The sequence below is a fragment of the Podarcis melisellensis genome (assembly GCF_964234715.1).
Source record: "Podarcis melisellensis genome assembly, chromosome: 6".
In the NCBI taxonomy this organism is placed as follows: domain Eukaryota; kingdom Metazoa; phylum Chordata; class Lepidosauria; order Squamata; family Lacertidae; genus Podarcis; species Podarcis melisellensis.
Window position 1 is genome coordinate 78948828 of NC_138538.1, and position 26949 is coordinate 78975776.

Below are 26949 nucleotides of genomic sequence, written 5' to 3' on the forward strand. Positions count from 1 at the left end.
GCGCCGCGCCGAAGGACAGCGGCGCTCGCCTTCTCCCTCAGAGTGCGGCATTTCCCCCCGTCGCGTCGCGGGGGCAGGGGAAGAAGCAAGATGGCGCCGGCTGCGAGCGGAGACCGGGGGCTGAAGAGCCTGGTGTGGCAAAGTGAGTGCCGGGTGCTGTCGCCACATCTCTCTCTCTCACGCCCCGCGCTTCTTTTTCTCCCGCCGGGGTAGGGCATAAAGGCAGAGCCAGTCCGCTCCCCTCTTGCCCGGCAGCGGTTGTGAGGGAGGCCTCCTCCGCCGCCGCCTGCCCTCTCTCTCTCTCTCTCTGCCCCACTGTCACGGGAAACCGGAGGGCAGGCTGGCTGGCGGGTGGGTCGTGAAGGTGGGTGGGTGGCGGGCGGCGTTGGTCGGCTTGTGTGTGTGGAGGTCAGCCAGGCAACCCCCGATCCTGACCTGTGCCCGTAACGGCATCCTGACGTGCAAGAAAAATGAAGCGAAGCAGTTCTTTCCCACTCTTTTTATCTGCACGCCTGGAAATGCTTCACTTGCTACGTTTCTGTATACCGGGCGGCGTTTTAAGGAGCGGGGAAAGACGCCTTTCCTCTCTCGCACGCAAGCAGGTGTCTCCCTACGGTGGGTTTTCATTTTGTTGGGTTGCATGTAAGGATTCCCAGTCCCCTTCCTTACATGGATTTTCATTTTGTTGGGCATGCAAGGATTTCTAGCCCCCTTCCGTACACGGATTTTTATTTTGTTGGGCATGCAAGGATTTCTAGTCCTGTCTGTCTTTCTGTCTGTCTGTCTGTCTGTCTGTCTATCTATCTTAAAGAAATGAACCATGAGGAGTAAGTTAGGTGGCAAAATAGCACAAGGTTATTGTGGCTGAATGTATGTTTTTTATCCTGCGCCCCAGTTTACAGTCCAGCCGTCCATAATCCCCCCCCCACTTGCAGAAGGATGAGGAGAGGGTGGGGCTGGGAAGGTACATTGTTGGGGCCACATTTCTAGTCCTGGTCGGTAACACCTGGGAGGCAGACTGGATTGAGTGTTGGGTTTTGGACCTGTGCTTACTGGATATAATTTACTCGCCATAATTTGCCTCACATCATGGTTGAGAATACAAATAGGATTCCCTTTTAAGAGATCTTCAGATTTAAGGAAATGTTTAAAATGGAATTGGGGCTTTTGAAGGGCTGAGTGATGCGATATGAAGACTATAAAGCATTTTTGTTGTTCAGGGTGCTGTGCGAGTGCTGAAAATCCCTTCAAGCACTGTGTTTTGTAGGATGCAGGTAACAGTTGTCAGTCCTAGAATGGTTGAAGAAAAAGAGGTGGTATAATTTGCAACCAGAGGGACAGCCCATTGGTTTCAATATATATAGTTTCTTAGCTTTGTACAATATGGGGCTCATATATATCATTTTTTTTGAAACTTAGTTATTTTCCTTTTCAAGAAAAAGCAAGCAAGCACAATGGCAGTTTGTGTTATGACTTACCTTTGCACCTTTCAACTCATAATAATGGGCTCAAGATGATTGTAACCGTTCTTTTCTGTTTCCACATTTGTTTCCTAATTTTACTTCTGTTGTGATTTAATATTCCTCTTTCTGTCTCTGCATGTGTTTAAAAATAAATGGAGCAGATGTTTGGGGGCATAAGGGGCTGGATGTTTTCTGTGATCCACCATCAAAAGCTTTTCAGTGACCAAATACCGTACATCATTGTTTTGTTACGTTAGAATACAGAGTTCTCTGAAACAGAATGATTGTGGTTATTTGAAGGGTGCATTCATCTTTGACTAGGGACCTTGAAAAATGTAGATCTTGTATAGTAAGTGATATGGAAACGTCAGTTGTTACTGGTAGTGTTACATCATAATACAAGGTGTAACATAAGCTGATTGTGAACATGAAGCCACTGTACTTCATACAGTGTTTGTAAAGTTTTATTTGAATGTTCTGTGATTGATTACAGACTGTATAGCTGAAAAAGTAATAAAAATAATTTTAAAATGCTTCACGCATTGCAAACTTTGAAACAAGTTTAGACTACAGTATAAGGAAGTCATTACTCTTTGATTTACAAAAAGCATTTGTGATTAAAAGAGGCTATAGGTTCCTGTTGGAGATAAAACCTTTGAATCATTGTTAATAATAGCTCTGAGTCAGAGGGTTTCTGGAGTAAGAATCCTTAGAGAAGAGTTTTCGTACAGAAATGCAGTAGCTTTCAGCACTGTTTAAAGTGGCAGAGAACAGACTCATACCTGCCTATATGGTTACTATTATTCATAAATATAATACAAAAAAAATATAATAAAAACTCTTAAAGAAGTGTAATACAATGGTACCTCGGGTTACAGACACTTCAGGTTACCGACGCTTCAGGTTACAGACTCCGCTAACCCAGAAATAGTACCTCGGGTTAAGAACTTTGCTTCAGGATGAGAACAGAAATTGTGCAGCAGCAGAGGGAGGCCCCATTAGCTAAAGTGGTCCTTCAGGTTAAGAACAGTTTCAGGTTAAGAACGGACCTCCAGAACGAATTAAGTTCTTAACCCAAGGTATCACTGTATGTATGTTGGGGGGAAGAAGCAGTTTTTTTCTACTCACTCTGAACTTATTTCCTCCTGTTTACTTCTTCCCTGTCCTATATTGCTCCAGTATGTATTGGTATGGAAGTTAGTGTTAGACAAGACACACATACTGACTCTTGGAGAGGGATGAAGGTTTGCTTCACATACACACACCCCAGCTTTGTGTATGTCACTAGGAAGACTGGGGGATTGGTTGTGTGGGGGTGGTGGCCGGTATTCAGATTTAGTGGAAAGCTCTGGTTTAGTGGTGCTGAGCCTCTGGGGTAGAATGCAATACCGTTGTAGCTGGACAGACTAAGGATGCAAACCTGTACACAATTACTTGGGATTAATTCCCATTGAATTCAGTGGAACATATTCCTTAGTAGTGGACATGCATATGGTTGTATGGCTAGGAACCTTAAGATAATAGTCCTGACTTGTCTTCACCAACTTCCTATTGATGTTCTTGTTGAATAAAATAGGTAGTTGAATTTTCCCACAATGCATAATTCTCTATAAATGCAGTGGGGAAGAGGAGGTGATAGCTTTTATTATGGCTTTCTTTGGTATGAAAATTCAGACTCCACATTCAACTAAAAAATTGGGCCTTGAGAATGACTCAAGAAAATTATTGAATAATAGAGCAGGAAGCACATCTGCAGCAGAGAAGAGTGACCATGCTGTTGTGGGCTGTTGGCATTAGAAAGCAGTAACTTATTTTATGAAAAATACCTAACACATTGAGTGAGCTGTCTTTGCTGTACATACTAGTATAACACATTAAAAAAAGTAAATTACACAACTCTAGCACCAGTTTAAGTACCATTTCTCATGTCTTTTTTCTATTAAAAAATTACACCGTTGGTTTAGTATTGCACTTGCAGCAGTAATAACCATATTAATACTTTAAAAATAAACAAAATTTGCAAATATAGATACATTAGAGACAGAAGCAGTCTTGCAGGTGGAGAACTTCCTGATGGGCATGTGGGTTTCAGTTTGCTTTTTTGAAGTTCAGATGTGCAGAGAGGAAAATAGTCATGTGCCACATCCTTTGCAGTTAGGAGACATCTAAGGAGTTGTTTATATTTCTGGTTCTGAAATGTTACTCTACATACTTCATTTTAATGTTCTTTTCAGCTTGTGCCATTAGCAAACACGTATAAAAATGTCAGTTTTTTGTTGAAATGAAATTAGTTGTTTGAACTTTCAGGCTTTTTCCTTACAGAGCTAGATTACTTCACATTGTTACAGTGCTGCTATTTTAACTGCTGGATTTCTTTTTCAGAGCTAAAAGCAGCAGTATTTGATGACTGTAGGAAAGAAGAGGAATGGAAGGTAAGTTTAATCTTTTCTAATTGCCTCTATCAAATACTGTATAGTACAGTGGTACCTCGTGTTACATACGCTTCAGGTTACAGACTCCGCTAACCCAGAAATAGTACCTCGGGTTAAGAACTTTGCTTCAGGATGAGAACAGAAATCGTGCTCCGGCGGCAGTGGGAGGCCCCATTAGTTAAAGTGGTGCTTCAGGCTAAGAACAGTTTCAGGTTAAGAACAGACCTCCGGAACGAATTAAGTACTTAACCCACCGTAGTTCATCCACCACTTACACAACGTACTTGACTAGGCATCTCCTAGTCTAGTAATGGTGGCCTTTGGAAGGGTTGCATATGTGATAGTTGTATCACAGTTCTGTAGGTTCTTTTAAGGAAACAATGATACTTAAAACAGTTTCACTCAGATTTTAAATTTGTACATGTGTCCTTAAATGAGAGGCTTTTTGATTTCAGAGGAGCTGTGTCCCAAGCACTTCTTGGAACCTAAGACCTTGACTACTTAAAAGTTTGCATTGGGCTTCAGTGTATCCCCACAATCCAGGGTCAAAGGAAAATGTGGATATACTGTTCAATAACATAGTATTTAAATTGAATGGGAACTACTGAAATGCTGCAGAGATATGCATCTACACTATTTTGAAAAATCAGATAATCATATTTCTATTTATTAAGACAAGATATAAGCGAGCCTTGTGCTTGCTCGTGGTGCCTCTTCCCTTTGCACAAACTGGCTTAAAAACTCTAATTAACAATAGTTTCCTGTTTTGTCTGAACCACCTTTGGAACAAGCCAGGTTCAAACAATGCATTTAATGCTCTGAAGCCTGCAGGCCTAGTTCCTGCTTTAGATGTAACAGGAAATTATGGTTAATTGACGAGTTCCTGGATTTTATTTTCCAATGTTGCATAGGGAGCTCTGTGAACAAGCAAAATGCCCATTCATACCTCAGCATAACACTGTTAGTATAACTTCTTCAAATATTTTGACCATTTAAGAAGAACATATCGTAATATTTTTAGTCTTCTTTTGTAAACTAAAATTTTCTTAACCAAAGGAACAAATCACTTGTCTAAGATATATAACGCTCTTCAGATACAGTAAAAATCCACGTGGATGCCAGGGAAGCCCTCTGGGTGCATGTATGCCCACATTGGCAGTCCTTGGAATAAATATATTAGTTCATTAGGACTGTATTGCAGTGTCCTTAGTATGTGATCACCACTACCTTAATGTGCCTTAGTGTCTAGTTGTATATGTCAAGCATCTTCATTTTGTGGCAGAAGAGAGGACGGGGACTGGTAAGCACAGTGGTTCCATTCAGTGCTTGAAACTCCAATTGTTCTAGGCACATTTTGTGACAGGGAATTTCATTAGCATGAGGAGTTTCTGAGCTATGGGAGCAGTATTGTGCCTAAGATTTCAGATTAAAACGAGTGTGGAAGAAAAGGACCTTTTTCTGCCTCCCCACTTCCAGCTACTCTCTGAAGACTGGAGAAGAGACCATCTTAAGAATATTAGGGGGGTGAGCAGGGGAAGGACTAGACCATGTGAAAAATTAACAAAATATTTTAGCTGCAGTTCATTCATTTGCAGCTTTGTATTCTTGTTATATTCCGTTGTTGTGCCCATAACCTAGGTTTAAGGTGCCGTTTAGCTCCTAGCTTTCATATCTCAGTTTCTAACACTGGTTCCATTTCTAGTGCAATTTTTTGATTGTGTCATCTCTTTTTTCCTTCACTTCACATTATGTGGACCTGATTCAGATAACATTATATATTTTATTTATATCCCATGGGGCTTATGAGGGATAACAATATATTACTACAGGGACTGCCTTGGAAAAGATAACTTCAAAAACTAGAGTTGTCACAATAGGCAGTGAGCAGACTTCTAGCTGGGGCTTCTTGCATTGATATCATTACATCTACATTGATTGTGGAATTGTCCTGGCCTGGTTTAACTCTTAAAACTCAGGAACAGTAAGGGACTTGGATATTGAATGGATTGCCTGCTCCCACATTGCACTCAGATCTGTATTTGAGACCCTGCTCCATGTTCCTCTGTTTTCAGAAGTGAGGGGAGTGGGCATGAGAGGCAGCACATTTCAGGTTGTGGTGCCACAACTGTGAACCTTTTTTCCAGGAGACACCCATGTGGGTTAATTATTGTTCACCTTTCAGCAAGCAATTAAAATCTAGTTACTTAGGAAGTACTTTGAGGCAAATTAATATTACAAATCAAGCTGTTGTAAAATACATAGTTGTGTTCTTTTTTGTGATGGTTTGTTTTGATACTGCCATGTTGTTTATAGGATTTATATTATATTTAATGTTTGGAAGCTCCTGAAATGAGGAGTATTATATACTTTATAAATGAATACTTTAGTAGGTACAACGATTTTGATTTATCATTAAGCTCTCGTCTTAAAACCAGGCATCAAAACCAATTTCAATAAAGAAGCTTACAATTGGATATAATTTTCTAAAGCACTACTTCATCATTTTTATACAGATAATTCTTCTAGATGACTTCACCACAAAGCTTCTGTCGTCATGTGGTAAAATGACAGACTTGTTAGCAGAAGGGATCACTGGTAAGTACCTTTTGAACAGAGTTCTGTGATTCTGGCATATGGGGAAACTTGTTTTGTCAGCATTTGCAGAGGACATCCAGTGGAAACTTATTAAACGAAAAAGTCATGAATTTCAACGGGGCATCTGTGTAATTAACTTACCCTTTTTCATCTCACTTCTTTCTGTTACTCATTCTGCTGCTGGATTTGTTACTTCCATCTGTTAACTTTGTCTTCATTGAGTTTCTTATCCTTTTGGTATATGGTTGTAACAGAATGGAAGAATTGTCAGTAGGGGTGGTGAATGGAATGTCAGGTGGAGTTTGAATGTGTCTGTTGCAAAATGACAGTTGAAAGGTGTGTGTGAGACAGAGAAAGGGAGAATTTGAGATGAGTGAGTTAGCATAGTTAATGAGGAAAGTTAGTCATATTAGATAGGATATTAGAACTGTGAGTATTCTGTATTAAATGCCTACTTGCACTGGATTACCTTCCTTACTTAAATATATTACTGTGTTAAGATACGGGTGAATTTCTAAGGATGTATCTTATACTGTGTGCCTGTTTAAGACATACTTGAATAAGACTATAAAGGGAGAGTCCTACTGCTCTTCAGATCAGTAGGTAGTGACAGAAGGTAACCAGGGAACATGCCCTGGGTGGGTGGGAGGAATCCCAAGAACACTATAGTTACAAGTTTTTTCTCTTGAATCTTGCTTTTAACTTCGTGTTTCTTTTCTCATTCTCTAATCTTTCTGTGGTGTTGTTGTTGTTCTTGCTTTTTGTCGTGCTCTCACTGAGATTGTGGGCTAAAGGTTCTGTGGTTTGGGGTGGCATAATGTTAATCTCCTTGTATTCCAAACTACAACAGTGGATGGGGGAATGACTAATTACAGAATGACTTACTGCTATAATATAGTTGTTGGATTGTCATCATACTGCAGTTTTCATGGCTGCCACTAGGTGGCACGATGACAAAAACACAGGCAGAGAGGAACAGGCAGGACAGACTGGGGCAGTTCCCCAGCAACTGTCTGCTCTCCTGCTGCTGTACACCTTCACACCAAACAATGCTGTTTCATACTTGGCAGCATCAGAGGCTGAAGAGGAAGAAAGCAGCAGCAAAGCAGGAAGGTTGCTGGGGAGCTGCCCCAGCCTGTCCTTCCTGTTCCTCCACAGCTTGCATGGCCCATGGTTTTGGGCAAGCTGTCCGCTCTGTTGGTAGGCAGCAGGGAAAAGCAAGCAAGGCTGCTCTAGTTGGGGATGGGGGAGCTTCTTGACTGGCCCTTCCTGCATGTTGCCTTGTGGGGGGACAAAGCGAGACTTTGGAGCTGAGGCAGTAGCTCCTAGTATATTACGGCTTTCTGAAACATTTGACAGTGGGGGCAGAAGGAAAGTCATGCTTAATGAAGGCGTGGTGGGAAGTGATAACTTCCAAAATGGATTTTGCTGTTAGATTTTATAGTCTATAAACAGCCATATTTAAAGGAACTAAATAGATTTATTTTTCCTTGTTGGCAGCTTTCCTAAAGCTCAGATACAAAGTAGCTATGGTGTAAAGCTGGAAGTGCCTGAAAAACTACCATGATAAAACTAACATTTAAAAATCTGTTTACATAATAGTGATTGATTAGAATCATTATGTAAATCTATTTAACACCTGTAGGTGGTGAGACTACATGCAGTTTGCGGTACTGTGCTTATTTTGTAAACTAAGTTTGCTAACTGATGCCTGAATTTATTATATCACTGGTTTCAGGCCTATTTGGGTTTGACTTGTGGTCATTTTGGTCTTTGCCAAAAGATAAATGGAAACCCCTAATTACAACACTCACGTGGCTCGGCAATTTGTTTGCTTCTTTCATCTTAGAAGCATTCTCCTATGAGAGAAAAGGAAGTACTTGCAACCTGCAGTTTTTCTTTTAAAGTTCTTCTTTTAAAATTATTGGGTTGGATCCAGATTCGCCCCTCTAAGAATGGAAGGGGCTCCAAGGGAAGGGAGCCTGAATTCAGTAGTACTCCCCGTTGGAGGTAGGGAGTTGGGTGGGAGTTTCCTAAACTTCCCCTATGGCCCCTGTGGCGATCACACACAGGGCCCCCGGATGTTTGACGGTCTGTTGACCCTGTGCCGCCACTGCGATTGCTTTTTCCGCTGCCACCACCCCGTATCTCACGGGGACACACGGAGTCCAGTCAGTTGTTAACATAAACAAATAATCAAGTTTATTTTTAAATGCAGGAACAAGCTTATGGTTTCAGTTAACTTTTCTCTTGTCAGTTTCTTATTCTTAGTTCCTAACAACTCCAAACTGATTATTCCAACTATCTATCTGACTCCACCTAACAATTCCTCTCACTCTCTCACAATACAACTCTACCAACCCACACCTAAACCTCCCTCTTCCTTCTTCAACTCCCAAACCTCAACTCTCAACTCCCAAACCTCAACTGTCTTTCAAAACCTCCCACTCTAACTTTTATTCCCCCCTTGCATTCTCACTGGCCAATCACATCACCTCTATTTTAACCCTTTCCTTATGACCCATCCTAGGAGGCAAACGCCACAGCCCCCATTGCCACCTCTCACATTGTTGATCAAATGCAGAACTTATATAATATGTTTTATCTTGCTCTTTTCATGCTTTGTTAATTTAATATAATTATTACTTTTGATTGTATGTTTTGAGTTGGCTTGGAATTATTATTAGGAAAAGTGGAATCCAGCATGAAAATGGAATTTTACCAAATCAGAGATCCATCATGTACTTTTAATTCTTTTTGCAAATGTTTGAATATAAAATACTGAAGGTTTTTTTAAAAAAATAATAATCTTATTTTGTAGTTGTGGAGAATGTTTATAAAAACCGTGAGCCAGTCCCTAACATGAAAGCCATTTATCTCATCACACCTACAGCAAAGGTTAGTTGTTGTTTTTAAGACTGTTGGTCAGTTTGACTTAATCTTCTTGTGAATAAAATTTTAAAAAATTACCATGTGATAAAATGTTCATAGGTTACTACTTCATTGAAATATGTAGTAGTAGTAGTAAAGAATTGCTGAGGAACAGTGGTCATTGCAGATCAGAATTTTATTTGAAAGGGCTATACTTCATATAATTCTCTTTTTGTCAATGGGGTTAGATCCAGAAAAGCACAAGCATACTTGTGCTGCATTACAGCGAATAAAGACCTTGGGGGTCAACAAGCATCTGGGGTGGAAAAGAAGTTTATGAGGTATAGTGCAACAAATTTTTTGGGGAACGATGAGCCTCAGAAGTAAAGGGCATGGGAATGTACGGAGTGCAGCTCCCATGTTAAGAAGAATCATTGTATTTTAAAAGATGTATTTAACAACACAGCAGAACGCGGTGACTTAAGATTCAGACCAATATTCATAAACTTTGTTAAAGCCCATCAGGCCCACCCATCTTCACTTATTTTGCTTCCTTATTTTTTCCACTTTGAGTCCTAGTAATGGTGATGAATAATTAATAAGTGTTGTTTATATATTGATATTTCTTGACTATTTCATTTGCATTCCTAAGAATGTGGGTTGGGGTTTCTTAACTATAAGCTCATCAAGGGGTCAGTGAACTGAAGTTTGGGAAAGCCTGATTTACACTGTGGTTTGTTAACAAGTCAGGCTCATAATCACAGTTTGATTATAGCTTGTTTGGAAAAAAACTATAGTCATACATTTCAAATACAGTCTTTTCTGCATCTTCCAAATACACTTATTTGTATGTTCTTTATGATTTGCTGTCCATTTAATACACTTCCTATAAATCTGTATATTAATAAAATACAAGTTTTGTTTGCCAATAATTTTCTCTATGCTAATTAAAGCAGTTTCTTCCCCCCCCCCCCCAAGATTTTGACTTGTTCATCTTTGTTTTAGCACTTTCTTTAAAAGGAAATATACAGAGTTTCTCAATTATGGAAATTGTACTTAAAATGTACTGTTTTAATTGTTCAGTCTGTAGATGGGCTTATAAATGACTTTGTCAGTAAATCATCCAGCAAGTACAAAGCAGCATATGTCTACTTTACTGACTGTAAGTATTCACTAATTTTAGCAAATTTTTTTTATTGTAGCCATGGGAGCAAGCAGGATAATGACCTTTGAGCCTTTTGTATATTTCAGGTGTGAGGGGATTGGTTATGACTTAAAAAACCTACAATATTCTGACAATAGTATTACGTGTTTCCCCACATTATTATGTATAGTGTAGTTTCTTCCAAGTGCTGCTTTAAGTATTTTGTCTTTGGGATTTCTTCCTGCCAACTTGGTTCCTTAGTGCCACCAGAACAGCTTATAATATGAAACAATATAATCACAACAAACAGCAGTCATCCATTAAAACAGCCCTGCATAGACAATCCTAAAGCAATATAGGTTTGGTGTATCAACAGTTAAAACAAAGTAAAAACTAGGATACCATTTATAACCATACTCTTCCATCCTCCCATCTGCCAGAAATGGCTGCTCTAGAAAAAAAACATTTTAATAATTTACCTAAATGTGAAAACAGTTGGCTTGGTTAGCAGTTTTGGGAGATAACAACAAAATGAGGACATCCCCACTGAAAAGGTCTTCTCTGTTCAGATTAGGATAACAAAAAGGTTCAGAGCAGTGGGTGGTATGCAATGTTCCTGTTAGTGCAAGGGATGTGCAGTAGTAGAACCATACTTTTCTGTGCTTTTTTCCCTTGCTCCTTTACACACACACCCTGGTGAACACTAGAGGGTTAGGTGATAATTTAGTTATCACAGATAATTTAGTCTGAAGACTGGCTTCTGTTTGGTGCTTAAAAATAGTTTGCCACTATAGGCAAGATATTTTGACCTGGTTCAGCTCCTGTGGTTTGGTGTTATGAGAATTAAACCAGCTCGCCTCTGGGTTCACATGCTTACTACCTCTCCTCACTACTTCTCCTTTCCTCCTCCAGCACAGCTGCAAAGAGCAGGCTGCTTTGGTTTGTCTTCCCTGGGGATGTCTAACCTGTGACCTTCCAGGTGATGGACTCAAACTCCCATCTGCCCCAGTTTAGCCTGCAGGGTCAAAGGTTATTCACTCCTGCTTTAGTTTGGCAAATTGCCTGAAACCTTAACTGTAACCTCTGGAAACAAGCTAACTGCATAAACCATGGTTTAGAGTTGATTCACTTTCATTAATCATAATTAAGTTTAACTACAGTTTGTCCTGGTTCAGATGGCACTGTAAATGGTGGCTAATAAAATATTGAATTAAGAACTCCTGAATTCTGTGGTTGCACTGGAGGAGGAGGAGGAGGAGCTTCTTGTAACACTAAATTATGGTTTAGTGTTCTTCCTAATCAGACCATTGTGGATGACTCAAAATACCCACATGAAGAAAAAAACTAATACTTTTCAATAGATTCTTGGTGTATTTGAAAATTATCGGTAAGACATACTTACACACTGCCTGTTGCATAAAAGAAGTTTTAAAGATGAAATAATATGACAGCTGAAAAACCTTTCTCTCCTCCTAGTTTGTGATGACAAACTTTTCAATAAAATGAAGTCATCTTGTTCAAAGGCTATAAGACGGTGCAAAGAAATAAATATTAACTTTTTCCCTTATGAATCACAGGTAAGCTTAATTTACTGAACTTAACTTTTCCATGTTTTCCATGGATTTGTCTGATCCTCTTTTAATATTTTAAGTAATTAATGCTTATTATGTGGAGTTTTGCTTGTTAAATTATATAGTAGTTAAATAAAAATAACCCTGTGAAAAATGACTAGAAAGCTGCATAATTTGAATATTGTCAAAATATTTTAATATTTTAACACAATATTTCAACACCTCTTACATAATGTTGCCAGCCATCATAGCCGCAGACAGAAAATTTAAAGTATGTAGGCATTTTCTCCTAAATCTTTAGAAACCAGATGGGGTTTTCAGTGGTTGGAACATATTCCATAAATTATAAAAATCATTAGATGTTGACAGAAAACTACAAATGGGAAAAAGTGAAATCAAAGTATAGCTATTTAGACATTAGGTTTTTGGTCACCTGCTGAGATTTTTAAAACCTAAAATTTTTAGGTTTTAGACTTCTTTTTCCTTGAAGGTTATTTTGACATTACATTGCCCAGTCATATTGAGCTATTGAACTTGGTTCTGGCCACTTCAGGTTCCATCATCTGTGTAGGTAGCAAAAAGGTTGTACAGTGATGCCTTTAAGTAAGAGGAGAAAGTAGACCACAGTGGTAGAGGAATGGTGAGTGAGAACAATGAACACATTTCTTCAAGAGGACCAAGGAGAAGAGATGTGGGGTGGGGGAAGGTATCATTAAGCTGTGTTATACTAGATATTTATTGTGCTTGCAATTTAATCAAATCATAGTTTCAATCTTCTGCTGATATTGCTGTTACATTCTGGTTCCTAAAACAGTCTATTTGGAACCATTTCTTTACTTTAGGTATTTACCCTTGATGTCCCAAATGCTTTCTATCGCTGCTACAGCCCCATCATGGAGAAGACAAATGACAACGTAATGGAGCAAATAGCTGAACAAATTGTTACATTATGTGCCACTCTAGAGGAAAATCCTGGTGTAAGATACAGAAGGTACAACTGGAAATACTATATTCCAAGTGTTCTGTTGGTTGGATCGAAATGGATTCAACACTTTAAACAGTTTGGAAATTCAACATTGCCCATTCTGAAATGTTAGGAGCCAATGCACTTCCCCTGCATGTGGGGAACAAATCTATGAATATATACTGAGGAGTCAAATATTCTTATTAAAAAGGGCTTCGTGCTCGTTGGGAAAGGATTGGGTGGAGAGAGGGAGACAAGCAGGGTTGCACACCAGAAGGAACATTGGTGTGTGAGAGACTATTCAGAAGAGCTTTGGTATACATAACCAGGTCTTCGGCAGGTACCTAAAGGTAAAGGTAAAGGGACCCCTGACCATTAGGTCCAGTCGTGACCGACTCTGGGGTTGCGGTGCCCATCTCGCTTTATTGGCCAAGGGAGCTGGCATACAGCTTCCGGGTCATGTGGCCAGCATGACTAAGCCGCTTCTGGTGAACCAGAGCAGCACATGGAAACGCTGTTTACCTTCCCGCCGGAGCGGTACCTATTTATCTACTTGCACTTTGACATGCCTTTGAACTGCTAGGTGGGCAGGAGCAGGGACCAAGCAACGGGAGCTCATCCCGTCATGGGGATTTGAACCGCCGACCTTCTGATTGGCAAGTCCTAGGCTCTGTGGTTTAACCCACAGCGCCATCCGCAGGTACCTAGTTTAGTACAATTCCTTAACACTTTTTCAAACTCCAACTCAGAGAGTGGAGGAGGGACGAAATGTATAAACCTAATGAAGTTTGTGATGGTTGATGTTTCCCATGCTAGTGAGCTCCACCCCATACTGAACGCAGCGCATTCAGAATAAAGAGCTGTAGGGAAGAGCCATAGCTTAGTTATAGAGCACATGCTTTGCCTGCAGAAAGAAGATCCCATGTTCCAATCCTGGTAGCTGTATGAACTGCTGTGCAGGAAGGACTCCTTCCTATCTGAAACTGTAGAGAGCTGCTACCACCTGAGTATAGACAGTACTGAGCTGGACAGACCAATGGTCTGACTTGAAAAAAGGCAGGTTTGTTTGTATGAAATACTCTGTAGCAAATGATCACTTCAAATTCTAATAGAGCAAATGAACTCAACTAGCTCACAATCACTTATTTCAGATATCAGTGTCCTCATAAATGTCAGCAAAAATATATTTTCCTCTCTTTTCAGCAAGCCTTTGGATAACGCCAGCAAACTTGCACAATTAGTTGAGAAAAAGCTTGAAAACTACTATGAAACTGATCAACGAAGTCAAGTAAAGGTAGAGTGAATATTTAGTTTTCTCTAGAAGGCTGAGGATAGGAGAGCCTTGGAAATGTAGCTGGGAAGAATGAATGTTGTAAATGCAGGAAAAGAGCTAATAATGCTCTTCCATTTACAAGGGGATGGAATTAAACAAGGTTTTTAAACCACTACACAAAAGGAGAAGCAAGCCACAAACCTATACACAAAACGCATTCCATATAAAGTCCAGCACGTTACTTCCAATAAAATCTCTTGAGGGCAGAGGGGTCTGACATTCCATTTCTTCACTGCTGATTCCTTGAAGGAACCTAAATGGCTTCCCCATGAAATAAAGGAGTATAGGAGTATAGAGTATCAGGAAAATCTTGGAATATGTTGGGAATATGGTTATTGTTTTAATTATATGAGAATAAACTTTAGCCTTTTCCCCCTGTTATTTTGTGTAGCTTCCTCTTTTTTAAAAGATAGAGTAAATATTTTTAGGTTGTACAGCACTCTCTGTTTTGCTTGTTGTCTCTTTTTAAAAAAGTGATGCTGTCTGATTTTTAGGGGAAAACCCACTCCCAGCTGTTAATAATTGATCGTGGCTTTGACCCTGTGTCGACTGTGCTCCATGAACTCACTTTTCAAGCAATGGCTTATGATCTGCTACCAATTGAAAATGACACATACAAGCAAGTATAATTAAATATACTCACAAGTTCATAAACTCCTGCAATGTAAGAATACATTCTGCCCTATATTTGTTATCCCATGTTGGCTGAAATGGAACATTCCCTAGAAGGACTGCCTTTGAAGTTCCTTGCTTAAAGGTGTTACACATTGCAGAGCCAGAGGAGGACTCCTGAGAATTGTGGGACACAGGAATTCCAAAGAAGGATGCTAAAGACAGTTTCACTGTCTTTATTAAGAAGGGTTTAGACTTAACAGCAAAAAGTAGCCTGGCAGTTCTTGCATTTCGCACGGGAGACAGACACCACCAGGCAAGCAGATGATGGACTGCGCGCACCCAGCCTAAAGTGTATACATTCTTTATATGGTAAAGCAGCATACGTCACATGGGAACACAGGTGGCTGATAACCCAAAGCATGACCGATGTTTCCCCTTTCTGGGCTCAGAGCCCAATATCTCCGACCCACAGATAAGAATACTGTCAAAGCTAGCCAATTAGTGCATTTCAAAGCATGTGAATTCACACACATATGAGTTCATTGCTACAGCCACTACCAATTAAGAATGGGGTCATCTTGACTATCAACATGGCATAAGCAGAGCTTCCAGAACATTCCACCTTTAGTTCAACATAAAAGGGAAGGGGAAATTGAGTATATTGTAAGTGGTGACAACTTCCTCCATTTAAGTGGTCTGCAGAGAGTCTCATGGAAGTCTGTAGTCTATTGATTTGATTTGGGCAGTGAACAGTCTTGTAGGGCTGAAGCTCAGTGGTAGAGCATCTCCTTTGTATAAAGAAGGTCTCCGGTTCAATCCTGGACAATCCTGGAATGCCTTCTATTTGAAACCCTGGAAAACTACTGCTAGTCAGTGTAGACAGTACTGCGGTAGATATGGTAGTAGAAATTGTTAGTTTTTTATCCGGTCAGGAATTATTTTTGCCAATGCTGAAATCCTAAATATAGTAAGTAAGCCCCACTGAGCACAGATCCATAGCATCATGCTGCAGGCTAAATCACTTCAGTAACTTTAGTGCTACTCAACATTTTAAAGCATTGATCTGTCCCTCTGCCAAACAATACCATGTGACTCCACAGCTCCATGTATCATACCACACTTTTTTGGCTTTACTCATGTCAGCAGAGAAAGCCTGTATATGTGTGTGCGCGCATAGATAGACAGACAGAGGCACACTTCCTTTGCCTGAGTCCATACCTGAAGTGCCAATCTAATATTCACAACAGACAACATAATTATTTTTTATCAAGTCCTGCTTATTGCTATTAAGATGCTAATGTGAAGCCACTTTCTGGATTTGTGTTAATACAAAGAGTGTTATCCCACACTTTCAGACATGTTAGTTAAAGTATACAGCCTTTAAGTTCCACTGTAAATAGCTAACAATCAGCTGTAGTTCAAATGCAAACTTCCACAGCAAGATTTCAGCTTTTCACCATCTTCTACATCTACTTTAGGAATAACTAATGCATTCAAGAGAGACTCATATTTGTATAATAGCTACTAACTCTTTTTCAATAATATGGTCTTAACTAATTTTCCATTTTTTCCTTTCTTGTATTTCTACTGCCTTCTGGTTGAATCAGTTTTTATGTGAGTTCCTATACATATAAACGGTGTTTCGTGACATAGCAGTAGTAAACTCTGTGGCATTCCCCCAGTTCTTAGGAATCTGGTTAACAGCTGGAAGAATACAATACTAGGCATATTAGTACAGATACCTGTACATTAAATAATTCCCATATAAGAATCTGCTTTGTGATTATATGTGAAATCAATAGTTAACCATAATTTTCCGTCTATAAGATGCCCCCATGTATAAGACGCCCCTTATTTTTGGGTGGACTCAGATTTAAGAAAATGGGGGGGAGATAGCCCCATGTATGACGCCCCCTAATTTCTGACATTTTTTAGGGGGGAAACCTAGTCTTATACACGGAAAAATACGGTATTTCCCCTGTTTAAAGTGAGAGATTATTCTCTGCACGTTGGGGTAAGAGGAACTGTTCTGTGAACTGAAGGAGGAAATTAATGTAATGACCTATATAAACAGACAATACGTTTTGGAATAGGCCATTTTGTGTCTCAGTTGATGATCTTTTATACATTACATTACAAAATATTATTACCCTTTCAGCATATTGTGTGCATGTTTCTTAGGAAATAAGTAGCTCTCACTTTAGAGGGACTTATTCCTAGGAATAATTCCTAGGCTTCCTTAGCTTAGTATTTCAGCTTTTTATATCCTAAAAAGTGCAACTATTGCTTTTGTATGTTGTAAGTAGGACTCTTGATGTATTCAAAACAAGAATTTTGAAATCCTTTTCTTTAACTACAAAACATATGTGCAAAAAACTGTTCTGTGTATTCGTCTGTTTATATATTACAACTAATAATTTGCTTTTTTTTTCTTTGTTTAGGTATAAGACGGAAGGTGCAAGTGGAAAAGAAAGGGAAGCTATTCTGGAAGAAGATGATGACCTCTGGGTGAAAATCCGACACCGGCATATTGCGGATGTGTTGGAGTGCGTACGATTGAACATATTTTGCTGTTTTACATAACATTACTTGATAGCTACTTAAAACTGTGTTTGTATCGGTGGTATTCAGTACTAGTCCTACTCAGAGTAGGCCCATTAAAGTTAATGGTGCGACTAAGTTTGGTTCATCAATTTAGCGGGTCTACTCTGAGTAGAACTTCGCTGAATCTGGCCCATCAGGTTGTATTCAACTAACCTGGCATGCTAGTGGAAGCAGTCCCGCTTCTGCAACAGGGACTGTGTGTTGCAATTTCTGCATTGCAGGGGGTTGGAATAGATGACCCTTCCAGCTCTACAGTTCTATGATTCTATGTAAAGCATTCAAGGAGGTGTGAAGCAGGGTGAGGGGTGTGACCAAGGGAGGGGTCTAGTAATAGTCCTGAGGGCCAGATAAAGAGGCTTAGATTGGCCCTCAGATCTTAGGTTCCCCACCACCACCCCTGCTCTAGGCAAACCATAGACCACAGCCAAGGAATATAAAAGGAGAGTACTGCTGTCTCTCATTAAGTCAGTAGAAGGTGGCAGCCTGTATTTTATTCTGGAGTAGTTGAGTGAGTCACCTTATTGTCAGGCACCTTGGGCATGTTCCTCATACACAAAATATTCCACTTATTTCTGAGGACTAAATCTACATTTTTTGCTGCTCTTGTTGAATTTCTACCAAATAAACTTGCTTACCACCTCTGTGTAGACATTTGTTGTTGTTTAGTCATTTAGTCATGTCCAACTCTCCTTGACCCCATGGACCAGAGCACGCCAGGCACTTCTGTCTTCCACTACCTCTTACAGTTTGGTCAAATGTGTAGACATACCTGAGACCATTTTATCTTTGATTTTGAAGCCTTTAAGCAGTTTATTATTATTATTATTATTATTATTATTATTATTATTCCAACCTTTTCCCCAAACCAGGACTGAAGGCAGCTTACACTTAGTAAAACAACACAGCTGAAATACAAAAACCTAAAAGCTTATAAATTAGAATAGTTAAAGTAATGAAACTGTGATAGAATTAAAAGAATACAAAAGCAAATCTGGTACAAAACAGATAGTAAAAACATCACAGATTATTAAAAGTCCTTTCCTTAATTATTTTTTTAAAAAAGTGAGTTCCCCAAATCTTGTGATAATAAAACAATCTTCACCTGATGGCGGAAGGAGAACAAAGAGGAAGCCTGTCTAGCTTTTCTAGGAAGGGAATTTCAGACGTATATATTCTCAATTTAATTTAAAAATATTAAGAAGCCATTTTCTTCTACTCTTTCAGGGAAATACCAAAACTTATGAAAGAAGTTTCATCAAAGAGAAAGGCAACAGAAGGAAAAGTAAGAAATAAATATTTACTTTAAAGTGGTACTAAATGTTTTTAAATTTGTCTTCCGCTGAGTGCAACTACCTTGATACTGAAGACATGGGTTTGGAAGTGAGAATAACTGAATGCAAATCCACTGGGGTTTGTTTTCAAGTGTTTTTAAATTGCCTTTTGTTGGTACTTCTAACCTACTAAAATGGAGACTAAAATATATATATTTGTAGTGCAATCTTAAATATATATTGCAGTGCAATCCTAAATAACAATAGTTTTTGAGCGATGAATAAATGTTATCAGTCAATAAATAAAAACACAGAAGAAAGGCCCTATGACTTCAGACAGATACTTTTAACCTTGTAAGTAAACACAGGATTTCAGCCTTAGTAGACTTCTTGAAGCTGGCTATGCATTTTCCGGTCCTCAAACACAAATTAAAAGAAATGTTGATTGTGAAATATTTGAAACTGAAATTCGAATTATTTTCTAGCTATCTTTAAGTAATCTGGCTCAGCTCATGAAGAAGATGCCCCACTTTCGCAAACAGATTACTAAGGTGAGCAAAATATAATACTGTTATGTGTTTGGATGCTGTTCATTTTTTAGATTTGAGCCTAGATTTGGCTTAGTTTGTGGCCAATTATGCTGGTGTATAAGCATGACTTAGGTGCCCTCCAGATGTTGTGGATTACAACTCCCATGATCTGATAATTAGTGAAGTTGGCTCAGTTTGATGGTAGTTGGAGTCAAATATCATCTGCAGAGCACCACATGAACTGCTCCTGGTACAAGTAATCTAACTGGTACAATTGGAGTTAAGTAAACACATAGGGTGGCGGTGGAGATAATTGCATTAGCTCTGCCCCTGTCACCATTGTAACTTCCCCTCTCATGCTGGAGTGAAAATTTCTGAAGCAGGAAGCATTTGCACTATTCTAAAATTTACGAGGAGCCTCCATGAGTTCAAGAAGACTCATTGCTTCAGAAGTTCACCCTTTGACCAGAGCAAAGACCTGGGCAGGAGAAGCAGGGTTAGCAAGGTAATCCCCACCGTCCCACTTGCATAGTTAGTTAACTGGCATACTAACAACCTAAAGAGAGATAAAATTGTTCCATAAACAAAAAATTCCCTTTTTGGATCAGAGCAAGGAACATCTAGTCCAGCATTCTGTTGTCATTTGCCAAGTCAGATACCTCAGCAGGTTCAAAAGCAAAACATAAAGGTTGTTAGCTCCCTGTTTCTGATGTTTGAGGCATCCCGACTGTTTGTAAATGAAAATTTCATTTACATCTCACAACTAATTGCTTTTGAAAGATCTAAGCCTCATGAACTTGTCTTAATTTTTAAAATGTATTATATTAAATTGTGTATCCTATGTGTCAGAAAGACCCCCAAATCTACTTTGTATTGTATTTTCCTGGCTTGCAGGCAATCTTAAGCATGTTTGTTCAACTCTTTCTAAATTCAGTGGGATATACTACTTAAATGTGTGTTACGATTGCAGCTTTAGAAAGTATTAGGCTGGTCTTAATTAGCATTCTTAAAAATTATAACTATAACATATTGTAGAGTGTGAAGCTTATGTTTGGTGGATTGTTTTTAAGAAATAAGACTGGACACATTAAACTTTACTGCCTGTTAATGAATTGTTTGTTTTCTGTTGCTGTGTCATAATGTAATGTAAAAGTAAGCAAATTTTTGCTTCTGTTTTGCAGCAAGTAGTGCATCTTAATATAGCTGAAGATTGCATGAGTAAATTTAAGAATAACATAGAAAAGCTGTGCAAAGTTGAACAGGTATGTGAATCATCCAAGAGTACAATGGTATTTGGACTGAACAAACTACTGGGGACAGTATAATAACAGAAATTCTATTGGCTATTCCCCTAAGGAGAGAACTTTATATCTTGGTGGCTTTTAAAAGCATTTCTGGTCAAAGTAGCCTTTTTTAAATCTGTTTAGTAAAAAATAACTAATGTTCTTTGCAGTTCTGGAATACTAGTGCAAAGCTACTGGCAAAAAACTGTGTGTGTGTGTGTACACAGCTATAGTATTGCCATAGCCCTATTTTCCTGACCAGAAAAGCTACCAGGATAGTATCATAGTGGTCTCTCATTGCCTTTTAAGGGTTAGTTTCAGTAGCTACTTTTGTTCAACAATGGGAAGAGCCACAGTTATGTCATGGTACTTTATCAACTTCTAAAAATCCAGAACTAAGACTAACGCCCCAGTGCTATACTGGTGAGGGAGCAGCAGCAACAGAGAGGATGCAACGGGATATAAATTTACGAAGTGGATCAAGTGAACTCGTTTCCTTGAGTAATGTACTGCAGGATCGGTTAACAACTGAACTTGTATTGTTTTGCTCCGTTACTGCTAGTACTGTGTGGTTTCCTCTTACAGCATTCCTCCTAGCAATCTAGTACAGTCGTAATTGCATTTGGGAGAGAAGGGATAGTTACCTGAAAACACAACATATATGATATGCCTCGAAAATTCTACTTCCGCTTAAGGCTAAATATGGATCTGTGGCAACATACAAAAGTATGCTCAAATAACTGCTATGAACTTGATAGGATATCTCTTATTTGTAACTTAGGATTTGGCTCTTGGAACAGATGTAGAGGGACAGAAAGTGAAAGATCAGATGCGAGTCCTTCTTCCAGTACTGCTAAATAAAAATCACGATAGCTATGATAAGATAAGAGCCATCCTCCTCTATATCTTCAGCACAAATGGTAAGGTCTAAATCTTCTATCTACTGTCTTAAAGATAGTTCAGTATGTCATACACTAAACTACATGAATGTAATGAAATGTCATGTGTATGCACATGTGTATGTGTGGCCACAATTCACTCATGCCATCAGAGCATGGCTTATTGAGATAAATGACAGTTATGCAAGAGTTATTGTTGAAATTACTCTTTTGGAGAAGATGAAGCCAAGTAAATTGTCATTTGTTTGTATGGATAAAAAGCTGCCCAGCCCTGAAGAATAGATTTTTTAATCTTAAAATATATCTGGGATAGCTGTATTGGACTGTAATTATTGGATGGCTGGTGAGATGGAGATTTTTCAGGCCTGCCGTGGTGCAAACTTATTCAGAACAGTGCTACACAGGTATTAGGGTAGCACTTTATAAAGTGTTTCAAACTTATTAATGCTTACTTAAATTCTGTGATTGAATTTTACTCTAAACCATTTTGGTTTTTTAAAGTTTCTTCAATGCTCACGGCACTTGGTTAATGAGCAATATATAAATGGGCGGTATATAAATGTAACAAATAAATACACCAATCTCAGAAAGTTACTAATTCAAAATGTCACATTTATTTTTAAATGTGGAAAAAGGAACTACACAAGAGAACTTGGACAAGCTGATCCAGAACGTACAGATAGAAAATGATAGCGACATGATAAAAAATTGGAAGTATCTTGGTGTACCTGTCGTCATTGCAGTAAGAAATGCAGCATTTTTTTTCCTATCAACTCTGCTTATTTGTATTGTATTGTTAATACGTAATGTCTATTCAGGGAGTTCAGATTGCTTCACACAGATGATTTTCTGATTTGTACAACAACCCTGTAAGTAAGAGGTGGGGTATAAAGCAGGATATTATGGTTTATATAAAACCATGTAATGAATTTGCAGCTGATGGGAGACAGGGATTTCACTGGCTTGCATCTCACATCATTACACTAAAGCCCAGCCTCATAGGAAGAATATGAAACTCTTGACTGCAACTTCTTTGTGCTGACCTCTTAAACCAAACGCTGCAATCCTAAACATACTCATACTTTTGAGGAAACCCCTTTGTGCATATTAGGACTTATTCCAAGTAAACATGAATTTATTGTGCTATAAGAAGTGCAAAATAGGCCATGTGCTTGAGAAAAGATGAGATAAAATTGGAAGCATATTTTTTAGATAGCTCTGCTGTCACTCAGACATGTTTTTGTATGACTCTTGCTGACTGATGAGTTGTGTACAGTTTGAGTAGAGTAGCAAGTATGGAAGCTACTCTGAAGTCATGTGGTATAACTCATACCCTGTAGCAGGGTAACTTGTGGCAAATATAGACTAAGTTAATGATGTCAAAAGTGATCTTCCACCCCTCTCCTGGGTGTCCCTTGTATGCCAAGGATTTGGGAGGGGCAGGGTTGGTAGTGAAGCATGCATGCATGCAATTTCATGGCCAACAAATGTTTACAAATCCCTTTGTATAAAAATTGTCTTCCATTAAGTTTTAAAACTTTCATTTTATTATGTACTTAGTAAGAGATGTTTTCGCTTGCCGAAAAAAATATTCTCTCCAATTTTCTTTGAAACCCCTGTATAATAGACTGCAGAACGTTGTCTTTGAATTATATTTTCTTTCAGTGGTTTATAACCTGATATAAATGCATTACTGATACTACTCCTAACAGCATTCAGTAGCAATCAAGCTCAATCTCTTTGGCTTTTTAGGCTGCAGCACAACAGCGCAGACCATCGAGGAAGGATCGTTCCTCAGAACAAACATTTCAACTTTCTAGATGGACACCTGTTATTAAGGATATTATGGAGGTAAAATTTCTAAATAAAATAGCTTTTAGTCATGCACATAATATTGGATGTTTTTAAGAAAATCTCCTTGTGTGCTGTTGTTATCCCTATTTTAGTTGCATTTAATATAGACCTTTTACTCCTGATAAGTTTTCTGGGGGAATGACCGCATAGGTCAAAACATTTAATCCCCCTATTCTCTTCTGTACAACCTTCTGGGGAGAAGGCATGACTTGGGGAGAGTCCTGAGGGCGTGATACAGGTTTCTAGAATGTCATATTCTGAGCCTGATGTTTCACACTCCTAATTTTTAGACCAGTATAACACAGTTGCTTCAGTCTCATACAAAAGGTATAATCCAACTTTGTACAAGCAGACTTCTATTTGCACAACAGGAGTTCATCTTTCTCTCCTCTCATCTGCAGTCCTGATGCACCCCAAAAATCTGCTAAATAGAATCCAGATTTGGAGGCAGCTAGTTGGGAGGAGTATAAAAGAGAGTGGAAATCTATTCCATCTATGGACACACTCCTTCCATTGGAAGTGCTATTGGGCTGAGGATGAGAGCACTCTTTATGCTTGCATACTTTCTCCTGCTCATCTTGACATGCTCAGAAAATAACTTTCAAACTGGGCACAAATGACATTTATAAAGACAGTTTGATAATAAGGAGTCCTAGTGTGCCTTAAGCATTTATACTGTTCATCAGAGAATAAGGAGGGATTAAAAATAGATACGCAGAAATTTATATGGAATTAAAATTGCTGCAGCAGGCAGAAAAATTATTTAGTGTCCCTCAAGATCCTCAGCAATTTTCAGTTAGTCCACTGGAGAAGAAATCAATAGTTTAAAGTGTGGACTTAAGCTATTTATAACCAGGCAGTTCCTTCATTCAGAAAGGTGGCTTGTTCCTCGGAACCTTAACTTCCATTCTTTTGTCAACATGTTTACATCCTTTACCCAGGAAGTGTTTGTTGCTATATGCTGGCTTCATGCCTGCTTTCTAGTCATAGAAAATCTGGGGATTTTGAAGACTCAGAATGAATACTTTGTATCACCTTAATTTGTTTAAAGAACCTATTTTCTTCCAGGATGCTATAGAAAATAAACTGGACACAAAAGACTGGCCTTATTGTTCCCAGTGCCCTGCACCATGGAATGGTTCTGGAGCAGTGAGGTAAGTGATTTCATGGTATTCAAATTAAAAATTGTGTGCATGTTCCCCCTTTAATTTCCAAATGTCCTTTTTTTTTCACTCTGTTTTACAGTGCTCGCAATAAACCCAAAACTAGTTATTTGGATGACCGGAAAAGTGGATCAAGGCTAATTGTGTTTGTCATTGGAGGCATTACATATTCTGAGATGCGCTGTGCATATGAAGTTTCTCAAGCCTACAAGTCTTGTGAAGTTATTATTGGTAAGCCTGACCAATTATGCTTAGACAGAATTGTTGTCTAAAAATGGCTTGACTTTTGAAGTGATAGGAGCACCAGGATTTATTTTTGCTTCCTTTTTCTGTCCTTTATTTGATTCCCCTTCTGCTCCCTCTACAATTTGACTTTGCCACTTACATTTCTAAATATTACTACCCCTTCTACATAAGACTAAAGTCCTTATTTCTGGATTGGTTCTCTTGAATCTTCCTCTTGGTTCCTCTAAGAATCAAGCAATTTAAAATAGCTGTTGTTTCTAGTCTGCAAATTATCAGAAAGCATGAATCCTCTCCTACAAGTGTTTTATCCTTGCATTCTCATGTAGTTCATTTCTCAATCAAGTTGCATCAAATTTTGCAATTATCTATCTGAAATAACAGCAACTGGTAACTCAGGTTAGCTTCAAATAGTCTTAGGAGCCTAACTACATGTTAATTACATGCATGTGATAATCACATGCATGTAGTAGCATGCAGATAGTCTTTTATTTTATTTTTTCAAAATAAAGGAAAAACTGGGGAAAGGAGCATTTTGAAGTAGGAAATGTGTGTGATTAACATTTCCCAGCAAATGTTTCACTGTTATGGCCACTTGGCTGGAATACGTACTACTGTTGACATACTGAATTGCTGGAGAAACTAATGGCATCTAGGAGGAAATTAACAAGTTGCCTCAAGGTTATTACTTTGTTCAGGGGTTGCTAATCCTGAGCCCTGGGACCCAAAGTACCCCCCCAATCCAAATCACATCCCCAATACTTCACTGTTTTTGGCAGTGGCAGCAAAAATGGAGGAAATACACAGCACGGGGGTGTACAGAGAAGTTTAAACCTCTTTACCAAACCCAGCACCCTAATGAGGATGCAGATTGTCCCTTCCCCAGTTACAAGTTTAATAAGCTCATGTTGTTGATGACTATCCCTTCACAATTACATCTTGTTTTTACCAGGTTCCACTCACATCGTGACACCTAGAAGACTACTGGATGATGTAAAAGCACTTACTGTAACAAAATCAAAGGATACAGTCTTTTTTAAGAATGAGTAGAGATTATAACGTTAAAAGATTTTCAGCTGTGCTTAATTTAAGAGATATTAAGAACACATAATATAAATATTATGGATACAATTTAGTGATAGTTAAGAGTGTTTTAAGTTCAAATGATTACAGTGGGAGAAGTGTTACATATCTGACTTCCCTACTGAAATCAGCAGGTCTTAAAAGTCCTTGATTTGAACTGGATTGTACCCTATGTACATATTTTATAAATCAGTGCTGTATTTGGGACTGTTCTTTTTATAATTTGAAATCTGCTTTCCTTGGGTTGGGGGGGAAGGGGAAGGTAATGGATAAGAATAAGATGTATGTAACAGCTTATGTTTTTATATTAATGTACTTGGTTATAGATGGCATTTTGCTGCGAAGTGTTTAGTGTAGAGAATGCTCACCATTGCAATATATCATGCTAGGACTTGGGAAACATTTGTATATATGCTAATGATTTTTCAGTAATAATGTGTAAACTTTCTATCCTGAAAAAAAGTCTGTTTCTAAAAATACTATTATAAAAGGGCAATGAGCTTAGCTACAAGAGGAAATGTAAATGTATAGCACAACTACAATTTGGTAAGCTACAAGATTCCATGCAACTTGTAAGAGTGTCATAGACAGCTGCTTTCAGTGAGGTACAAAGTGTAAGTTTAAAACTTTTCCTGAGAAATTTCAAGACAGAACTTTGGTTATGTGTGTCGGGGATTGCATGGTTCTCTGTATGGTATTTGGGTGAAGTTAATCATGAAAGTAATAAACCTTTTATCAACAATCAAGAATGCTGAAGAATATGTTGTCTTAATTACTTGTTTTGGTATTTTTTGTCAGGACTCTGAAAAAGAATGCAGTACAGGGCAGATGACTGACTTGCTTCTTTCATCAGCTTGCAAAATGAACTGATCATTGGTCAATCCCACATATATTCCCCATATTTCCCTTCTTACTTCTCTAATTGGGGGAGGGAGTGACATAAATGGGCTGTTGCTGGGCAATAAATTAGAATTTTTTAAGCCATACTGATATAAAAATAATTGTGCCGCCTACTAAATTATCTGAGTTTA

The 26949-nt window shown here is 38.6% G+C and overlaps 1 protein-coding gene across 2 annotated transcripts; it reads left to right on the forward strand.

The window, feature by feature from the left end:
* On the forward strand, positions 1 to 26667 carry STXBP3 (syntaxin binding protein 3). Of its 2 annotated transcripts, XM_081914890.1 has the most exons (19): positions 2 to 142; positions 3846 to 3895; positions 6409 to 6490; positions 9312 to 9388; positions 10445 to 10523; positions 11982 to 12082; positions 12919 to 13067; positions 14244 to 14334; positions 14868 to 14992; positions 17430 to 17534; positions 18817 to 18874; positions 19349 to 19414; positions 20575 to 20655; positions 21458 to 21596; positions 22211 to 22317; positions 23328 to 23426; positions 24498 to 24583; positions 24675 to 24823; positions 25788 to 26667. In XM_081914890.1, exons 1-19 carry the CDS (start codon positions 91 to 93, stop codon positions 25883 to 25885), a joined length of 1794 nt encoding a protein of 597 aa, XP_081771016.1. In that variant the 5' UTR covers positions 2 to 90; the 3' UTR covers positions 25886 to 26667. The 2 variants fall into 2 exon arrangements, with proteins under 2 accessions (XP_081771017.1, XP_081771016.1); XM_081914891.1 differs by lacking the exon at positions 20575 to 20655 and having other exon boundaries at positions 1 to 142.
* Positions 26668 to 26949: the final 282 nt, after the last annotated feature.

Bases quoted from the DNA above. Each gene is read 5' to 3' on its own strand.
- STXBP3 (XM_081914890.1), top strand. From the start codon at position 91: ATGGCGCCGGCTGCGAGCGGAGACCGGGGGCTGAAGAGCCTGGTGTGG. The intron at 17,535-18,816 runs GTGCGTACGATT...CTACTCTTTCAG, and splicing joins CATATTGCGGATGTGTTGGA to GGAAATACCAAAACTTATGA. The intron at 23,427-24,497 runs GTAAAATTTCTA...ATTTTCTTCCAG, and splicing joins TTATTAAGGATATTATGGAG to GATGCTATAGAAAATAAACT.